General features: G+C 47.6%; 1 protein-coding gene across 1 annotated transcript in view; it reads right to left on the reverse strand.

The window, feature by feature from the left end:
- Positions 1-21,112, reverse strand: part of PLXNA2 (plexin A2) — a 204,498-nt gene that overhangs the window by 100,640 nt on the left and 82,746 nt on the right. Inside the window, exon 4 of the mRNA XM_045187301.2 lies at positions 6,319-6,453. Within this exon, the coding sequence (XP_045043236.1) occupies positions 6,319-6,453 (135 nt within the window). The remainder of the gene's footprint in view (positions 1-6,318; positions 6,454-21,112) is intronic.

Raw genomic sequence — 21,112 nt, forward strand, 5'->3', positions numbered from 1 at the left:
TGTGTCCTTCCCGGCCCCGCGCAGTGTCTTCTACCAATGCAGGGCACTGGAGGGGTCTGTCTTATACTTGAGACCTTCAGAGAAGGGGGGGCTTTGCAATCTTTTCAAATAATGTTTGTTTCTAATAACACCAAGTGAAAGTTCTTTGTGCCCCTACTCTCTTCAGTGACTTAAAGTGGGGGGTTAAAAAAGTCAGTTTCCTTTAATCCATGAGGGTAGGTGTCCTAAAACCCATTGCCCTTCGTATCAAAGGTGAACCACCAAGGAAGACCAGCTTCGGAGGCGGCTGATGCAATATTAACACAGGGGCTGTGATGCGCTGTGGCTCCAGGACCCTGGGAGGCAGGAGACCACGTGTTTCTCTTTTCTGGACCTTGTTTCTCACTGTGCTCATGGGCCACAAGCATCTGAATCACCCGGGGTGATTGGCTCTGGAGAGGGAGAGGCAGGTGGAAAGAGAACTATGTGACTCCTAAGACTAAGTCATCAAAAAGGCAATAAAGTTTCTACTTTACTCCTGCAGCCCTGAGCTGCTATGTCTGCCATCGGCTGCTGTGCTCCAGAAGGTTCACTATCTTGAGGCCACCACGCTGTGAGGAAGTTCAAGACACGTGGAGACAGTCCCAGCTGATCCCGGCCTTCTAGTTCCCAGCTGTCTGACATGTGAGAGAAGGAGCATCCAGATGATTCTAGTCCCTAGTCGTCCTAGTCACTCCACGCCATCCATGTTGTAGAGAAGAAAGAAAGCTCCTTTTGGTGCAACCCATCTGAATTCCTGACTTACACAATTTGTGAGCTTAAAAGTGGTTGTTTTATGCCCTTAAATTGTGAAGGGGTTGGTTATGTGGCAATAAATGCCCAGAACATTGTGCCAACTACAGACAAATATCAGGGCTTTTAGAACTGGGGCTGAGTGCCCACTGCTTGGAGAAGCCAGGCCATCTTTTGCAATGAGCTTGAGACTTGGTTTACTTAACTGGAGAGGCCAGAAATGAAAAGCCCCAGGGACGCCCCTTTCTGGCCAAGTGTCCACACATGCAGCCAGACAGCCCTGCAGGTGGGTGGATGACCAGGGCTCAGGATCCCCTCCCTTCTCTCCACAGATGCTGCACTACTGGCCTCCTGGGCGTCACATACAGGCCTGGGGCTGCCTCCACATGTATCAAGGGGAGCGGGACTGTTTAGTCTGCTGGGCACATTCCTGAATTTTTAAAAATAAATAGCAGATTATGAGCAACTCAGCCTGATGCTGTCATTCGGCCAGGCCCGAGGCTTCGCAGGCGTCCCTTGGGACGGAGCTGAAGGAATGGCAGGTTGGAGAGGTTTGACTGAGACTTTGAACTCTGGCTCAGCCATAATTTAATTGGAGATGCTGCTAGCCCTCTCTGGGGTCCTAGAGAGCTTCTAATACGACTAATAATGATAGTAATAATAACGATAATAGTCACTACCACTATTTGAAGGCACAGAGCTAGGTCATTTATGAATATTCTCTCAATCCCCCCAGTAGCTGCCATTAGTGGGCCCATTATACAGATGGAGAAACTCAGGTTTAGTGAAGTGAAATTACTTTCTCAAAGCCACATACATAGTAAGTAGCCATGAGCTGAGTGAAATGCTGAGTCCCATACTCCAACTCTCAACCACTGTGCGATATTGCCTCCCCAAGCCTTGAAATAGACAGCAGCATCCCATGCCCCACCCCACCCCCCACACACCCATAGCCAGCCTTTCTGCTGATCCCAAGACCCTTTCCAGGCTGCATTCAGCCATTCTCCACTGCGACTCTCTTTTTCCATTTCACCCTTCGCTGGATCATTTTATGCCTCTATTCCCTCTGCTAATTCAAACTAATTAAAGTATAAAATAGAATAATTGCTTCCAGCCCCAGACTCTGTTTCTATCCACCTAGAGTACAGAGTTAGATTCCCTTTCTAGGAGTGGCGAGCCTAAGAAGTTGGGTGGAAACTGGGGCTATCGAGTTTCTTTTCATCTTGTCACTTGGTTTTCCACTTGGCTCGCAGCCTGATTTTCCCTGGGCTTGCTGTCTGACTTCCATTAGACACTGAAGATAGGGGAGTGACTTGTATTCCCTCCCATAACATCTGTCAGTTTGCTCTCGAGGAAGCTGGGTGGACTTTCTAGGGGAAAGCCAGGCATCTCATCAGTGGAGAGCCTGGACGATTAACAGGAGTGGGAAATCAGTTTCCAAATTTTCCCCTGGGACTGGCTGACCTTCGATCTATTAACAGTACATTAACTCAAATTGTTAGGCAGTGGCACTAAAGACCCAACACTTCTGACTAGTCCTATTCTATTTCTTAATTACATTTAATTAACACACACACACACACACAGGGGAAGAGAGACGGAGAGAGAGAGAGAGAGAGAGAGAGAGAGAGAGAGAGAGAGAGAGAGGATGAATTGCATTGAACTGTTCTAGCTCTGTGGGGAGATGAAAACCTATCTAGGCAAAACTTGAGACCTGAGGCTTGGTTCTACTCTCATATGCTGTCATGAATACAATAGCTGCTATGTTTGGGGGTGGAGGAGGGGAACAGAGAGAGAAGAATTGGGGATAAAGTGAAGGCAGGGATGAGAGAAGGCTGCCCAGAGATTTACTATGAAGTGATGGGAAGGTACATTCCCATGATGTCTTACAAGCTTTTAGGTCTTTTAGAGAACTTCAAAGCCTTAAGTCATTTCCTCAATACAGAGATGCACTTGTCCATAACCGGCCAGCAATCTGGCCCCCTCTGAAGTGTTCACCCTTCAGGGAAGCAGTTCATGTGAATACACACAGCCCTGGAAACTTGGAAGGCTGTCTCCTGTGATTTTGGTGTTGTCTTCTGGAAAGGTGCAGAGGCCCAGGGCCAAGACCTTAGATCAGTCTCTTGAAGATCTGAAAGAGACTGGAGAGTCGAGTTTATTCTCTCTATCTTTATAGGTAAAGAAACTGGGTGCCTGAGAAGTTAAGGGTCCAGGTCACCCAGCTTGTTAGAAGTGGGACCAGGAATAGAACACAGGCCTCCTGGCTCAGCCTGAGGCCTCCTGGGTGTGCCACCCTGCCACTTCACTTCCTTCTGATCATACTCATAGTTACTACCCTCCTGAGTCATGGAACTGTAAAGCCTGAGACCTGGAAGGGGGGCCGTAGAAAATCTTCACGTTGACTGTTTGTGTGGTGCTTGAGGCAGTGCCGATCCACTTCCCATTTGTTGTCTCTGCTGACCCCCTAGGACACTGAGGCAAAGTGACTTGTCTAAGGATGCCAGCTATAAAGTGCTGAGATGGGATCCAAATCAGAGCTTCGGACTTCAGAGACAACCCTGTTCTCTGATGCAACTTCTTTATTTATAAGGGAGGTAACTGAAGCTGAGAGAGGGTCATAACGCCAGTCCCAAGTCATTGGACTTCACTTACATGGATTGGTCTGTGGACATACATTAAAGAGTTTCCTTTAAGAGGCCCGAGTGGTCTGGGCACGTTTGTACTCATAGCAGCTCAGACTCAGACAGATGGGCCTTCTGAGCTGCTCTTGGCCCTCATCCCTGGCCCCAGCCCCTGGTGAAATCACCTGGCTACCTATTTCTCCACGATTTACAGTTCTCCAGGTGACAGGCCTCAGAGCTCCACCACAAATCCCCCTTAGATTCTGCCTGCTGCTCACACTCCACCTGGCATAGCGTTTCCCTGGACAAATATGTCACCTCCTAGAGACAGCCCCATGGCACTCTACCCAAATTCTTCCTCTATCTGCTCATCATAATTGGCTACTACTGAACCCCTCTGTCTAGTGCAGACTGTAACAAGGACCGGCGGCTGAGGCAGAAGGAGAGGACATTGAGAAATAAGTGATGTGAGCCCTGGCTGGTATGGCTCAGTGGACTGAGCATCAGTCAGTCAATAAAAATGTTGCCGGTTCAATTCCCAGTCAGGACACAGGCCTGGGTTATGGGCCAGGTGATTAGAGGCCTGTGAGAGGCAACCAGTCAATGTTTCTCTTGCACATCAGTGTTTCTTTCCCTCTCTCTCTCCCTCCCTTCCCCTCTCTCTAAAAATAAATAAAATCTTTAAAAGAAAAGAAAAGAGAAGAAAAGAAGTAAGCAACATGGACACCTGATTTAGCCAAGGCTGATGTTTTCAGAGGTGATGTCAGATATAGTCTTAAAAGGTCATTATATTCCCTAAAGGCCAGTCTTTTGCCTCCATCCCTGGCTCAAACCCTCTCCTTTCACCACAATTTGAATGCCATTTCAGGAAGCATCCCATCTGAGAAAAATATATGCAACCAAAAAGTGCATGCCTTGAAATCTTCTCAGTTCTACTAAGTTCTCATTGGTCACTTCTATTTGCTTTTACTGCTTTTCCACTTTCCTGAGTTCAGAGAACCCAAGAATGTGCTTTTACCCAGGGTCACCCATCTGGTTCTCAGCCAGGCATAATGTCTTTTAAAAATATCATATGTAATATGGGTCTATTTGATCCCTCACACCATCCTTTTATCCACCCATCCAGGTTGCCATCTATCCATCCATCCTTCTCTCTGTACATATTCTTGAGAAGTGTCTGGAATGGTGTTTACCAAATATTAACAAGGTGTTACATTTTGGGTAGTGGGGTTTAGGGACTTGTTATCTTCTTTTCCATATGTATTGTTTAAATTTGTATAGTGAGCACCTACCATTTTTTGTTTAAGAAATAACCTCTTGCCTAAAGAAAAGAATAGGAGAAAAAAGCAGAGTATATAGACTTAAACCTGATGTTATAGGTTTCTGGGTACATGTCTCTCCCTCCTTAGACTGGAAGCAACTTCAGGGTAGCAATGAAGTCCCATTCATTTTGATGTTTTCCAAGTATACTGTTCCCAACAAATGTATTCCCAGTAATGGCTTTTTTTAGGTTCCCCTGGCTGTTTTATTAGAATGATAGGTTAGTGTTTTACTTCCAAGACTGCCTTTCCCACTTTATGTCAGGCAAAGCCTCCTCCAGCTCCACCAGGTTCCCATCTGGGCTTGTTTATACGTCAACTGCAGGGGCCACATGAAAGGAGGTAAGAGGACAGGTGGGTTCAAGAGGATCTGGATGTAATTTGCATGTGATTAGCATATGATTTGTGTCCTCGATTCTCCAGAAGTAATTTTCAAGTTAGAGCTGCATCACTGCTTCCCTCATGCTGTCATGTGCCCATTCGCCTCTTCCTTCCTCCCTGCACTCATCCATCATTCCCGGATTCAGAATTATTATATCTTTCAAAAACAAAGGAGGGAAAGAGAACGCTGGGTGACACTGATCAAGGACATCTGGAATCTTGACAGAGTATTTTGAGAATGACACACGAGCTAGGAGGCACCTCATGAGAGCTTGCTGGTCCTCTAGCCCAGCATCCTTGTCTAGCCTAAGTCATTGTCCTCAGCACCAAGACAGATTCACAGCCCTTTTTCTCGATCTTTGGCCTTTATCTTGCTTACTGTGTTCAGGTCAATGCTAAGACCATTGCTTCTGCTGAACAACTGCTGACTCACTAACTGAATAGAAAAAAACCAGCATTCCCCCCAGGTCTTTGCTTTCTGCATCTCCATTGATTTGGAGACTCTCCCATCTTCCCTGCTTCTCTTGCCCTTCACCATGGCTCTTCCTGCATTTGCCTTCTCTCTGCTCACACATATTCAGAGCAAATACAATTCAGAGCAAATACAATTCAGAGCAAATACAATCCAGAGCAAATACGAGCTCCATGCCAGAAGGTGGGGAACCTTGTCTGTCATTACCTAGGAGAGGGTGGAAGTCTATTTCTCAAGGCTCCCCACCTCTGCAGGTGGAGCTTTAGTTTCTCAGGGCTGGTAGAAGGGCTGAGCTTCTACCCTGTCTCAGTTGAAGATGCAGGCCGTGATTTTCATCTCCTGAGGGGGAGGCCCTCGCTCGGATCTGTCTCTCCCAGGACTGGGCCCAGGCTGGGGCCTGGGTTATTTACACTTCTTTGGCTCCCTTGAGCAGCAGACTCTGTGGGCCCAGGAGCAGTAAATCTACCTCCTAATCACACCAAGCTGCTCTGTGCGGTCTGGCCCGTTCTTGCGGGGCTGTTCATTATGCACCGAGACAGGGGCTGTGGTCCAGAGAGAAGCCTGCGGGAAATGGCTGGCCCCTGCTGCTACTCTCTGGCTCCCTGCAAAAGCGTCTGTGGACTCTGCCTCTCCCAGGCCCCTGAGCAGTAAACCCAGAGGTCTCTCTTGTTAGGTGGAACAGCTTCTGAATAAAGGTCACAGGTTATCAGCTCCTCCTGGGCATCAGAAAGGAGGGATAGGTGCTGGCACTTACCTGTCTCTCTGACATGATGTACAGGTAGCGCTGATCAATGGAGAAGGCCATGTCCCTGAGGATGGGGCTCCCGTCTTTGAGCACAGAGATTGTTTCATACTGGACGCCGCCGTGGGGGGGACCATCAGCTCGAATCTGCAAAAAAACACAAGTGCATCCTCAGCATCCACGCTCAGCAGTTTCCTGTGGTTACTGGCCTCAGCACAGAGCAGGTAGCTTTACAGAAGATAATCACCCCACCCCACCCCACCTCCAATTGCTACCCTGAACCATGGTAGGCTTCTGCAGGGAAGACAGAGGTGCCCCTTAGCTCAAATAGACCAGTTCCACTAAGAAGAATCCTTTTGCAAGTGGTCTGAGTGTACTGAATTTGAAATTTCTAATAATGGGTTTATTTGTATGTGTATATAAGCTCTTAGGTGTGATTTTTTAATATCCCTATGTGGTCATTCTTGTGTGTGTATAGCACAGTGTGATAGGTGTGTGTACAAGTGAGTATGTGTTTGTGTATACTTATTTGGGTTTTGAGTGAGAGAGTCAACATCGGCACAGTCTCAGGCAAGTAGGGGAGAAGAATGGTGGGACACTCACACAAACCATCCAAAACCTGGTCATCAAGAGATTCAAGATTTTCAGATCTCAAGAAGGTCTTTCTTGCCCCAGACATATCCCCTGAATGTCTGCAAATCTACTCGGTGAGATGCGGTGAGCCGGGAATCTCAGAGCTCAGCCCAGGACAATAAGTCAGAAAGGACTTGAATGTCATCTAGTCCAGTGCTTCTCAGCTCTGGCTGCAAATTAGAATCATCTGGGGAGTTTTAAAAAATATGGATGTCAGGACTGGGTCCATTCATCAGAATCTCTGTGGGAGGGGCCTAGGCATCTTTTTGGGGTTTCGAAGATTCCCAGGTGAATCTAATGAACAGCCAGAGTCTAGAAGCACCGATGTAGCCCAATGGTTCTCAAATCAGCATGCCCTGAGAATCACTGGAGGGGTGGGGCTTGGTAAAATGCATTGCTGGGCTTATGCCCAGAGTTACTGACTCAGTGGGAATAAGGCCTGAGAATTTTCATTTCTAATAAATTCCCAGGTGATGTGGATGCTGCTGATCCAGGGGGTTTGAGAAGCGCTAAGCTAGTCGAAGCAATCTACATATAGAATACTGAGACTCAGTAAGGAGAAGTCCCTAAGGCCATCCAAAAGTTGGTGGATGAGGGTCCTTGGTTCGAGTGTATCCCCACCCCCAAGTTTCTTCTTCCCAACATGGCAGCTGACGGTTGACCAACATTTCCTACCTGGGTGCGCATTTCTTTGTCCTGTTCTCATGGAAACCCCTCTAGCTCAAGCCCCACTTCCTCCATGAAGCCTTCCCTCATCTCTTCACCACACTAATTGCATGTCACCTTGATGCCTTCTTTTCCTACCAGAAATTTTGTCCTAGGATAATAATCAATTGATTTGTTCATCGTATATGTATAAGCTAACATGTATTGGTGACCTATTTAACTTGTTCCCTAATTGCTTCGCATGTGCATTCATCCGTCAACATTGTGGAGGCAAGGATATATTTTCTATTTCTCCTCTAATCCTCTAATCCTGAGGATGAGAACAGGGCTGGGAAGATAGCTGGCGATGGATAAAAGGGAATGCTTGAGAAATACTTGTTAAAAGGACATGAACTATGAACCAAATTATAAAGTATTGTGGTGTCCTAGGTGCTAAATCAAAATGAAGTCAAAAGACCTTTTCTGTGGAAGATTTTAAGATTAAGACTCCCTGTCCTGATTCCCATTAGAACCATCCCCTTCTCCCTGCCCATTTCTCTCACCCCAGCAGTTTTGAGCTCCTGGGCACAAGGACCATGGCTTGTTCATCCCAAGGGCTAAGCCTGGTGCCCGATGTCTCAGTAAACATGTCAGGATAAACAAGTGGAGGCATTTTTAGTTCCTATTGGCCAAGTAGGGATGGATGGTCAAGAGCATTATTTATTGCAGAATTGGGGAAGTAGGACTGGCACTTCCATTCATATTTCTCTGCCCTCCTGAGAATTACATACTGGAGGGGCCTGAGCCAGGGTATGGCCTATGCCTGCTGGGCTGGGCTGAACTGGAATGCGTGAGGGGTAGAGGCCAGCTAACCCTCTCCCAGGAGTCTACTGTGGGTGGGGAACTGTGTGGCCTGGATTTTCTTGTGGCATAAACAGCAGATTCTTGCCTGAGGCCCTGTGCCCAGCCCCAGGGGTAAGAACAGTAGAGCAGGGACTGGAGTCTGGGATATTGTGTTCTCACCCGTTTTGATGATTGAGTTAGGGGCTTCTGGGCTTGAAGATGAGGAAATAACCTTAATGGAACCAAAGAAATTTTGCTCTCAGCCATTCCTACCCTAGGAACTCCCCTTGTGGGCTAGAATCTCCTGTTTCCCTAAGCTCCTGTTTTGCCCCCTTTTTTGCCTGGCTTATAGCTTGCTGTTGTTCAAAGCTATTACCTTGGCAACTGTCACCAAGCCCCTCCTTTCAGGGGAGAGTTCAGGGCATCATTGAATTCATCCTCACAGGGTGGAGGAAGGCTCCGGGGTCAATGATGATGCTAAGGGGCTGAGGCTACTACCCTCCACCCTGGGAAAATCTGATTATGGGTTCAAGTAGAATGATGAGTCGGGTCTTTAAACGGGAAAACACCTTACATTAAATTGAACCTCCTTAATATTCAAAGCACATTCTCCCTTAGATGAACAGATACCAAATGGACAGACAGAGGTCCTTCCAGAAGTGTAGTAGCATTTAGTCACACAGGTTCTCCTGCTATTGCCGGAGGAAGAGGGAAGACTTGATAGTCAGGACTTCTGGTTGGCTTGACCTCAGCTTTCAGTCTCTATGAAATGGGAGTCCAGGCTTCGCTTCTTCCTCTGAAGGGGAAGCGTCCCAGTGACTCTCACCACCCTCCTCCCTGTGACAGCTGCTCTTCTCCTATGAGATGTAAGTCTCCTCAAGGCACTGGCTCAGCCCCCGGAGCTGTGGAACCTGCCTCCTCCTCCAGGCCTGGCCCAGGACCTCCCTGCCCTGGGAGGCCAGCTAACCCTCTGCCAGGCAGAGCAGCCTCCCTCCTGAAAAGCCCAGGAACTTGCCTGGATTCCCAGCAAGGCCTACATGAAAGGTTGGAAGGAGAAACCTCACAATTCTGGCCCTCCTCCGCTGGTCCCTGGGATTAGTTGTTACCCACAGCCAGGTTGGAGCCAGGATTGAACCAGAGACAACTTGTCATCATATCCTCGGCTGCATCCCGGTTAGGGCCAATCCCAGACATTCACATTTTACTGAATCAGAGAACTAAGCAGATTTTTTAAAAAAAAATTTCCATCTGCAACCCCAATCTTTTAATAAACCAGTTAAAGCCAGAATCAAATATACATAACTCTCAACTATCAGAGCTAAGACCAAACCAGAACAGAATATGTTCTTGGAACTGAACCTGAACTAAGCTATCCTATTTCATTCAGTCTAAATCCCCAGAGAGAAGAGCAGTACTGCCCAGGAAGTCTGAGCCTCTCCACTTACTCCCTCATTCCATGCTATCTGCCTCCAGCTCATGTAACCCTCCCAGGAAGCTTCAGGAGGGCAGAAAAGATGGAAATTAGGGCTAGGAGAACAGGGGGGTCAAAAAAATGAGGTGGGAATGGGGGATGGCAGGCAGAAGGCAGGGGAGGCCAACTGGGCAGCAGAGGTCTTTCCCCTCCCTAGTTCCCTTTGCTCCCTCTGGCAACCTACCAAAGGTTTCTGGGTTTCTGGTCTGACTCTGTTCTTGCCTGGGCTTGATTTCTGCCCAATGGTATACTTTTAGGTCAGTTACCTCATCTCTCTGAGCCTCAGTTTTCCCCTCCGAATAACAGGAAGACATAATTGGCTCAGTGCCTGCCACTGGAGAATCACAGACTTGTGAATACTGCTGGTGCTACAAGGGCTTTGGAGCTCATCTCATCTAAGCTCTTCCATTCCGGGTGCACAGCTAGCAGCGGTGGAACTGGGGCTCAAATGGGCTCCCAGCCAGTGTGGTCCAGAGGAAGCGCACAGCTGAAGCAGCCTAGGGATTAGGGAGGAGGGCCCTCCTAGTGGGGAGGGAAAGTTCAAGCTCACGATTGCCCAGATTGTTCTGTCCTGGATACGAAGGTTTAGTTTCAAAGTTGTCCTCAGTCCTTGCCAGACCCAGGGTGGTAGTGAAGGGACTGTCAGAGAGTCCCGAACAAAAGTGGGATTTTGAGATCCAACTGATTGTGCCTATTCTGTGGTGTCCCACAAAGTCACAGTTCTATTAAGCTTTTAAGCTTGTGTCCCCAGGGCTAGGTTTCAATGACTACAAGGACAACAACAACCTGAAATGGGCCATGAATCCAGTCCAAGAGAAGGCCATTATCAGACCAAGCTGCACAGGCCTCTGCATCCAACGAGGCTGGGGAAGATCGATGAGGTGGGCCAAGGAGGGAGGTGACAAAGACAGGTGGAAGGAATCACTCAGGCATGTCTTCCTAGTTGGGATTCTCCTCTCCTGGGAGGGCCAGACCTCAGTGGACATGCAGAAGCTGCCCATTTTGCTTGGACAAAACTCAGAGTTGGGGTAGGAAGGACATTGTGCTACAGTGGAGGGTGACGGTCTTTACTGAGACCAGAAAAAGGCAAAATGTGCCTAAACTGTTGCGAAAGGAGATTCTGGCTAGCTCTTGTAAGAGTTCCTGTCATGGGGAGCCCTCGCTGCAGAATGAATGACCGTCTACTCAGGACAGGTTTGAAGCCAGCATAACCTCTTTGGCTTCACGGGTCAATGTGGCCCTGCCTGAAGGTGCTAGGATGGACTCGGTGAATTTTCAAAGAAAGGATCCTGTTCTCCTAAAGTATTTTATAATAGCTACCACTCTACCACTTCTATAATGTTCTAGGTGCTGTTGAATGTATTTAGCAAAAATTAACTCATTTAATCCTTCCAAGCACCTCTGTGGTAAACACTATTACTATTTTCATTTTGCAGAGAGGAAATTTGAGGCATGGGAGAGTTAGGTGACTTTCCTAAGACCACACAGCTAAAGGCGGCAGAGTAAGGGTTCATTCCCACATCGACCCTGATTTCTCAGCCCCTCTGTGACCCTCTTAAGAGAGAATAATAATGGATGAATATAAATATTCCTTGTGTCTGAGAACAGAGTATAGAGAAGGTCCAGATTCTCTCCTTACCCACTCTTCCTCCTTCAGACCCCAAGGCCAAAGTGGGACAGTCACCTCTTTCCCGCAGGCAACGATAAACTCAAACCTAATTTCGGGGGACCTTGGTTGGTGGCTAAAAACAGTCACTTTCTCAGGGCTGGCTTTGGAGCAGGAGAAATCCAGGGGAGATTTATGGTCCTTTCCCCAGATGGGAGGGGCCTCTTTGAAATGAGAATGAAACAGTAATCCTATTAGTAGCTCTCCTTTCAATCACAGCTAGGCCTGTGCAGAAATTAGTGACAGCCTCTTCACTTGAACATCTAATTCAAATCAGCATATCCAATTAACTAGCTTACCTGCAGGCCGCTCCAAACTCTTTCTCTCGTGCATCAATTTCTTCTCTAGTTAGTCCTAAATTATGATGTCTTTGCTTGGAGTTTGGCACTTTAATATCACTTTAATATTATTGTTATTAATAGTAGTAGTAGTCATAGTAATTTTTTTTTTCAAAATCAGCGGAAGAGCAACAGAATTGGGAATTCTCTTCTCGGGCCTCTTAGTAGGAAACAGATTGGTGTGAGAGGCGGCCCCCCACGGTGGGAGGCACTGGTTCCTGTCTGGAGGGCTGGAACCTAATTTCAGCTTTCTCATTAACTGGCTATGTGGCTTAAGGCCACGAGCTTCACTTGTTTGCGTAATAGTTTTTGCAGCTGTCAAACAAGGGTGGTACCTCCTGTCCTTACTAGCTCAAAAAAGATGTCGTGAGAATGAAATTAGTTGCTAGCTATGAATTTTAGTATTGTCCCATATGCATTTAGAACATGCCAGCCATGAGCTAGGCCTAAGCTAACAGCTGGGGACACTGTGAGAAAGGATCTTCTTAGGAAGCTGGAGGAATGGGGAAATGGACACTCCTATCTGTGGAGGCCAGCATGGGGGGCGGGCAGCACAGCACCTCACCTAGATGGAGGGAGCCATGAGGGGGAGGCTTCCTGGAGGAGGTGGCACATCAACTAAAAAGCAGAGGTAGAAATGTGAGTGTGTGGAAAATTTACAGTATGATGTAAATATGAAGGAGTTATGTCTGAGCCCAGACTTCCTGGAAACCTAGTGTTGCAGACCAAGTTTGGAGAGGATGAGGCTTCTGACATGCAGTTACTGAGGGCTCAACAACAATTTCAGCAGATCTTGTCACCTTACATCCCAGAGGCCTTTATGACTCGACTGTATTTCTGCCTCAGGACTCTGGGCTTGCATGGTATATAAACGTGTGTGCGGGTGTGTGCAGATATGTGTGCGTGTGTGCACATTCAGAGGGGGCAAGGCGGAGAAAGCCTGGCGCTGCCCAGACTGAACTCGGGAGTGAGTTAATGAGCAAGCGTGTCTGCAGCTGTGCATTTAGTGCTCTGAGAGAAAGGACTCATGCTGAAGTTTATTTTTGTACAGCTTCATGACCCGAATTATTTATAGATTGAAGTCTTCAGTAAGTTCAGTCTCTGGGATGCTTCTTCCCTTTATCCCATGCACACACGTGCACACACAGAAGCAGCAGCAGCAATTTCCAGGGCGCCTCTGGCTCACTGCCCCACACCCCCCGCCTCTGGGCTGTGCAAACATTAACTAACCATGCAGAGTCACAGCCAAGCAGGCCAAGGCTCCCCGGAGGACAGCTGGGAGCCTGGCCCTAAATGATTGGCTAATTGGAGAGGGGCACAGGAACTTAAAAACTTGGCCTGTGGGATGCACTGATCCAGGGAAGGAGAGGGTCCACCTGTCCGTGAAAAGGAAGGATGTGACTAAGATGTGCTAAACTTGAAGAATTCTGGCTGTTCCACCCTTACACACACACACACACACAACCTCCCCAACACGTGCAGATGCTTCCAACTCTGGTCCCTAGAGTTATCGGTCAAGGTCGGGTTTTGACATTGGAGATTGACATTTCCATGTACAGTTACTTCTATTTCTGTGCATGTTATGAATATGCCCTAAATATGAAACTGGGGGTGAAGGACTAGCAGAGGGGTGCATGGGCGAGAGGCTCCTGGAATACAGAAGGTCAAGCCATAGAAGGCTTTCTCCTAAAACATGTGTGTGGTGGTGGCGGGGGGGGGGGGGGGGCGTTCTAAGAGGAGGCACTTCTCTGCCCTTCAGCACCTCGGGACAGTCTGAGATTTAAGAGCCTGGCCTATAATGATAGGGGATAGTGGATGTTGTGAATATTTATTGAGCATCTACTATGAGTAAAGAAAATATTTAGGAATTAGGTTGGAGAAATTGGGTGGAATGGAAGATGTTTCTTATTTTTTTCCCTCTAAACTGTGGCTTCTTCGCTCCTCCTCAGCCAGGGGTGGATGGCCAAGCAATCATTGGTCCTTGCAGCCCATGGGCCTGTAAAGAGTGACTTCTGCTTCCAACCTGCCTGTGGTTAATGACAAACTATACCTCACATGGGCACCAACTCTCCTATCCCAGGGGCCTCTCCCTTTACAACTCAGGGGAAAGTGACATCAATACCTAGAAGCAAAAGAATCCAACTCCTGGGTCTACCATTGTCAGGGAGGGCTTTGAGGTCCAAGGCCACGGAAGGGACAAGAGCCTGTACAGGTGAATTAGGTCGGGAAGTTCTGGGACACAGGGCTTGGCCTCAGAGCAGCCCCATCTTTCAGTGCTGCTCCGGCTCCAAACCTAGGCAGGTCAGGAGGTGCCGGGAACAGGAAGAAGCTGCCAGGGGCAGAGGAAGCACTTGATTGTTCTGGGAAACAAGTAAGATAAACACAGCGAGGGACAGTCAAAGCATGAAGCAGCCTCAGAAGAAATCAAGTCACACAGTGGCAAACCAGTAATTCCCAGGGAGTGTGCCCAGAGCTGGGGGAATGTGGGGGGGTGGGAGGAATTAATAAAGAATGATGAGCAACTTCTGCCAAACTGGAATCTCTGTTTTCCCAAAGCTCTAATATGTGGGCTCTTGAAACCTCCATTTGAGCACGGCACACAGGTTCCTGCTTGGGGATGCCCTGGCTATTTCAGAATTGAATTAATGATTTAGAACCATCCTGCAGAGTCCACTTCGGGACGGTACGGCCTTCCTCACCAAGCTCAGGAATAGGGTGTGGTAAAAATCACACACACTGACACACAGGCTAACCGCCTTGGAAAGGCCCCATCACACACCTAGGGAGGAGCAGGCAAAGGAACCCAGCCCTCCCTGGGACCAGATCTACAAAGGCCTTTGACCTGCTTCTCTCTCTTTATCAATTTATATAGTTCAGTGTATTTATGGAACTTCTATTAAACATGACTACCAGTATGCAAAGGACTGGAGATATTAACATGAACAATCTTGAAAACACTATGGGATAGGCCACCCATGTCACGGAATAAGAAATGTTAAGTGTCCGGAGCAGGATCATGCGGCTAGTAAGCGGCCTGGGGAAGCTCACAGCTGCTCTGCCTGATTCCAAGGTCTGGACTCTGTGTCTTTCATCCAGCCTCCCTCTGGGGCCTCGGTTTCTCATAAGTCACACAAGAGGACAATGCCTGCACTGGGACTCAAAATTACATTCAAGCTGCTGGGTGCCCCTGGAGATAAGTCCTGGGGGACAAAATAGATCTTATAGCTGTCTCCTCCAGTGTGACAAAGAAGGCCACCTGCAGCCTGGAGAAAGAGCAGGGGGTGAGTGTTTAAGAGGGCTATTAGCCTCTTTAATTAACTCGTTCTTTCACTGGTCTAAAATTGCCCAGCATTTTATAATCGGGAACAGGAATCTCTTGCTTTCATTAACATTGAGGACGGCATTTTGGGCTGTAAGGATGAGAAGGGAAGTCAGAATTGTGCATGCAGCCATCTGACACCAGGCTGTGCCTGAATGCAGGGACTGACTCCCTGAGATTTTCAAAAGAAAAGTCATTTTAAAAAACACATGTGGCCCGTGTGTACCGTGGTGCAGAAAATGTGTGGTACCTGAAAAAAAAACGGAGACCACATCCGTGTCACTGTTTTTCCCTTCCCATTGCCCACGGGCTAGGTCTGAGTCTTCACTGACTCTTATCTGTGCTACTGCAATAGCCTGAGAAATCTCCCTGCTTCCAGCATATTCCTGCTGTAATCTGTTCTTCCAAACACGGCCAGATTAATCTTCTTACGGCACTTATTTGATCCTGCCTTTTCTGTGTGCAAAAACTTTAAATTTCAGGTGTTTATAATTTTCTTTCTCTTACTCATCTCAGGCTTTTAAAATAATTTTTTTAAAAATAATGAACATTCACTACTTTTGGGATATGAAGAAGAGTAACTAGGTGCGTGTGTCCATGACTGTGCACACAAAACACCTTTAATTAACCCCATTGGTGACTCATAAAAGTTCACATTTCTCAATCTGTTATGTAGGGGCCTAGCTAACATGGCCCTCTCACCGTTTTCCAGTTATGTCTCTAGGTTTTTGGTCTTTATGCCTTTGCTTGACAATTTATTCTATCTCCTAGATCCTAGCCATCCTTCAAGGCCCCGTCCGAATGCCACTCCTCCACAAAGCTGTCCTGATCCCGCCTTTGAATCTCAGAGCGCCAAAGCCTGTCTCTTGGCACAGTTACTTGCGAACACATGCAGTTATCTTTCCTAAGATGGGAAGTTCCTAGAAAACAGACACTGTGTTTTGTACAGCATCATATGCCCTACTGCATTTGGTACCACTGTGTATATAATAGGGCCTCAATAACACGTGCTGATGAAATGAATGAGTCCTGTTCCTGAAACTGGGTCGGAGTGGAACACTAGCCACAGCTCACATTTCTTTAACCCCTATTAGTGTTAGACATCATGCCAAGGCTTCTATTATTCCCACGTTATAGACGAGGAAACTGAGGCAGAGGGGGGTCCGATACAGTAATTCCTCCAGGTCACTGACAGCTGGTAGGTGGAAGAATCAGAATCTCAAGGCTTTTATGCCTTTACTTTTCTAGGCTTCTCTTTTTCATCTCTAGAAAAGAATGGGTGGAGAAAGAAGGAATCTCGCTCTGCCGTTCCCCCTGCTCCCCACCCAATCTTCTGGAACTGGCACAGAAGCATACTGCACACACTTGCGTCTGCTGAAATGAGTTTTTCCCTCCCCACTGGACCTATAAGAGCCCTTAGGGAGAAAGGACTAAACACTTGAGGTGTCGGTATGAAAAGAACTCCAGGGCCACTCGGCTGGAGCTGTGCTGGCTCAAAGGCAGATGGAAAGCAGAGGTTAAGGCCACGATGATGGGGTCAAAGGTGGGGTCTGGGGCACACTGTCGTAGGAAGAGGCACGAGGCCAGAAAGAGGTGAGACCAGAAAGCCTCCATGCTTAAACCTTGGGCAGCCAGCACAGGGCTGCTCAGTGCTCCCCATGTGCTCTGCTCCGTCTGTCTCTCTGGCAGAACCCAAGGGCAGAACAGACAGCTGGGGGAAGGTCTAGCTCTTTTAAAAGATCCTGTTTGAATAACTGTCCTCTTCACACCTTTCCCCATCTCCCCTCTCAGGAGAGGGACTTTAATAATGAGCTGCTCTGTGACAACAGACTCCTAATTAATTCATTGCTATTCTTCTGGGGCCAGATCATTCTAATCAAAGTGGGGTGGGTAAGGTGTGTTGAGCAAGGACTGCTTGGTCTGCTTGATCTACCATTGACTCTAGCTCTGCTCCCTGGCATCACTGTTTGAGACCATTCCCGGTCACCTTGTTCTCTTTGACTGGACACTTGCTTCTCCTTGATGGCCACCCCTCCTTGCGCTGATGCCCCACGGCTGCTGGGCATAGTGCCAGCATGCACATCTTGCTGGGGTGGCTGGGTACAAAAGTGCAGCAGGTGCCAGGATCTCCTTGGAGAGGGAGAAGGAGGGAAGCAGAAGCCTTGGGAGGAGCAAACTTTGTACTGCCTTTCCTCTGAGCATTGGTGGAATATCCAATGGGCTCAACAGTCAGCAAAGTGCTGACTGTTCCACCTCTCCACATTCTCTGGGCTCCAGAAGGATTTCCACTACCCGGGACACATGTGCTCCTGGACCTTGGCACATCAATCACACGTCACTGCACCTGAGGGGTGGCTGCATCTCTACAGTAGATGCAATTCTCTGTATGAGGATGGGAGCAGATGCCAGGGACCAAGACTACAGGGAACTGTTCTAGGGATGAAACAGAACAAAAGAGTCTTAGAGAAATCCCCCGCAAAGCTGAGTCACACTTGGTGATAATGGAAGTTAAGGAGCACACAGATCTATCTTCACAGCTATTTTCTAGATTTTCCATTTGCTTTCTAGATCTTCTAAGCCCCACTCTTCAATCTTCCTTTCTGATGGGTGTTGACTGTCTGTCCAGTCAGAGCTGAAGTCTTAACTCGCTGGGGTGGTGGCCAGGCCACTCAGGGGCACTCAGTGAAGGGAGTTAATTCTCACTTTCCTCATCTGCAAAACTGGTAAAAACGATACTGCCTACATGACAAGGCTGTGGCAGGAACAAATTAGATAAGGAATGTGAAAGCATTTGGGACAGTGTAAAGGGCTGCGTGGAGGCAAAAAAAATTTTGATTGATTTACTTTCAACCCAGAGAGTTGGATGGGAGCAGACTGAGTAGGAAAATTGGGCAGGGGCAAAATTCTTCAGGGGCCCATTGGGGCAATCGGTCACTCCTGCTCTCTGTCCTTCCAAGGGAACTAGCTGGGGAAGGAGGAGGAGGGGGCAGGGTAGAGAAGGAGGGAGAGGAGAGAGGGTGGGGGGTGGTGGAAGGGGAGATGGGAGAGGAGGGGGGCAGCAGGGGCTCAGAGCAGGGGCTCCTTCTCACTGGGGGAGGCTGCCTCCTGCTTTTGATGGCAGCCTCTCTGAGCGGCTGAAGGAGTGGTTTGGCGGGCCTCCACTGGACCTGTGCTGGGGACACAGAAGGCCAAGGCCATTGGGGCCAAAGGGATGGCAGTGTTCTGATTCAGGTCCTTTTTACTTTGTGCAAGAGAGAAAGTGAGGGGGAGGCTCCAGTCTATTACCCACAGAGAGAAGACTGCTCAGGGCAAACCTGCCCACTTCTAATCTGCTCCTTAAAAAGAGCTAGAAGGAGCTACAGCTTAGCTTTTGTGTAAAGTACTAAAGCATCCCCCTCTTCTGCCCCTCCCACACCCCCACTCCTCTACATTTTTTTCTTTTAAAAGAGCGCTTCTCCTCTCCAGGGACTGGAATCATTAACTGAACAGCACTTTGCCTCTCATAGCTTTTGACAATTTGGCAGTGAGCTGGAAAGTACCAGAGAAACTGCAAAGAAGCAGAGGGGGAGGGGGTGGGCAAAGGGGATGTGTCTGAAGGGCTGGCCTGGTATGTGTCTGGCCCCTGGCCCAACACCTGGACGTCTGGATCTGCCTCTCTTTTCCTGCCCGCCTCTGTGGCTCAAGAGAGTTCTGGGTCCCCTGCTGTCAGGGAGGTGTGGTGTGGGACAGCCAGGGAACATCGCATGGCTTCCTGTCCTCACCTCCTTTTGCCATCACCTGGAGGCTGCCTGGGGATGCTTGACATCCAATCTGGACAAGGGATGCCTCCAGGAGAGGCAGGAGTGAATACTTGTCATCCTACCTGATGCCTGAACCACCCCATAACAAGTGGAGGAGGGGCATCTGAGGGTTGAGGTGTGGGAAGACAAGGGGGCTGGACAAGGAGAGATGGACCTAAACAATGACCTTAGGCAGCAAAACCCAAGTCCTGGGCATTTCTGAAGAAGAACGAAAACAGGTGAGAGAAAGCAGGCTCAGGGATCTTCTAGTCAAGTTGTGACAGAAACAGAGCCAAGAGGGAGAAATCTGGGGCCTCCTGAGAAACAATCTATGTTGGAACATCTGCAGAATTGGCTTCAGATGGTCCCAACCATTAGGAGCTGATGGTTTTGAGCGGATTTCTCAGAAGGGGCACCCGGCCCTTCTTGTGTCCCCGGCCCCCCTTGTGAGGATCAGAGAACTTCTCCTCTTGGTGCTACTCACCGTTCCACATTAGGAATCTAGCCTTATTTAGCATCCTGGAATGGTGTCTAGTGACCCCTGATGGAGCTCATATTACATGTTGGACAGGGCACCAGGTGCCTTACGCAAAGTATCTATGTTAATCCCCCAAACCCATTTCACTGAGGAAGAAACTGCATCTCAGAGAGGCTAAATAACTTGTCTTAGGTCACATAGCCAGTAAGTGGTAGACAGAGATTTGAGCCTGAGTCAGTTTAATTACCTAAGCTTTTATTAAGCCATATGCCTCCCCAAAAGGTATTTGCCTTTGTCTTGTGTATGATGTTAACATCTTACTATCATTTTAATGCCCTTATTCTGCTGTCTGAGCCCCTGTGGAAGTGCCAACAAAAATGATAAATTCCCAGATGTAGAAGCTGACTCTATATAGTTCATTTTATTCAACTTTTGGCAGAATGCCCAGCATAAAGGGGTGCTTCAAAAGTTGCATGTTATCCTTGAATCAAGTTAGAGCTCCAGAAAGCCACAAACTGGGATCACAAAAGCTTAATCATCAAGCTTCACTTTCCTTAATGGCCTTATCTACTTGCTTTTTATTGTTGGTTACTCCAGGAGGGTAATTTATTGAATGTTGATTGTTACATGGATGTCACAGCCTTGGCATTTTAGCATGAGTTATTATAAAAAATTTCCATATAAAAGATGCTTCTGATTTTGATGTCCAGCTTTTGTCCTGGTTTCTATACAAGATCTCACCCGATAAATCATTTATAGAATGCAATGTCTGGAAATTGTCTCTCCTGAAAAATAGGTACACTTCTGTCAGGGTTAGGATTTCTAATTCATCCCATTTCCCTTTTTGATTTGGCTGCCAGGATACTCAGGCCAAATCTGATGTTGGGTGATGGTTCCTATATTGGCTTTATTGTTAGCGTATTTATTTCCACTCCCCTTTTGTGGCTTTTATTTTCTAGTTCCATGCTAGTTTGCATCATATGTGTTTGCCAAATCTTTTATTATATTACCTAATTCCTTATTTGAAAAGTGGGTAGAAATACATACAAATAACTATACTCATACAATAATATACAGTTTGCACTGATGCATTTGCACTCTGTTGCCTTAACGTATTCTCAGGTCTTTGTACTATGTGCTTGTATCCTTTGTCTCTATGGGTAGGAGTTAGACAGTGGGTGTTTCTGAGGGCGTGGACTACTTCCAAGATGGTTACGTTTATATATGATGTATTAGAAAAGAGTAAAGAGGTGAGGAGACAGATACCACTTAAAATCTAGAGCCAGTGGTCAATTTGCCTTCTATTGGGTCAATAAAAATTCTTAGATCAACTATGGGTCTGGCCCATAATAATGCTCCCTACCTATAAGTAAAATGAAAGAAAGAATGAATAAATTAATGAATAAATGCTTCTCTGAGTCAAGTTTCTTCTCATAGAAGAGAGGGCAAGGACTGTTTGGCAGAAAGCCCCATCTTCAGGCCACAGGGATACTCAAACTCAAAGATGGGATGCAAGCTCTCCACCCTACCCTCGTCCCCTGGCCAGGCTGAAAGCATCGATCACCTGCACTGTATGTAGCAAAACTGTGTCAGTGTGCTGGACACTAGAAGGAGAGAGGGAAGAAAAGAGGGAA

The sequence above is a fragment of the Desmodus rotundus genome, chromosome 12, assembly GCF_022682495.2.
Source record: "Desmodus rotundus isolate HL8 chromosome 12, HLdesRot8A.1, whole genome shotgun sequence".
Taxonomy (NCBI): domain Eukaryota; kingdom Metazoa; phylum Chordata; class Mammalia; order Chiroptera; family Phyllostomidae; genus Desmodus; species Desmodus rotundus.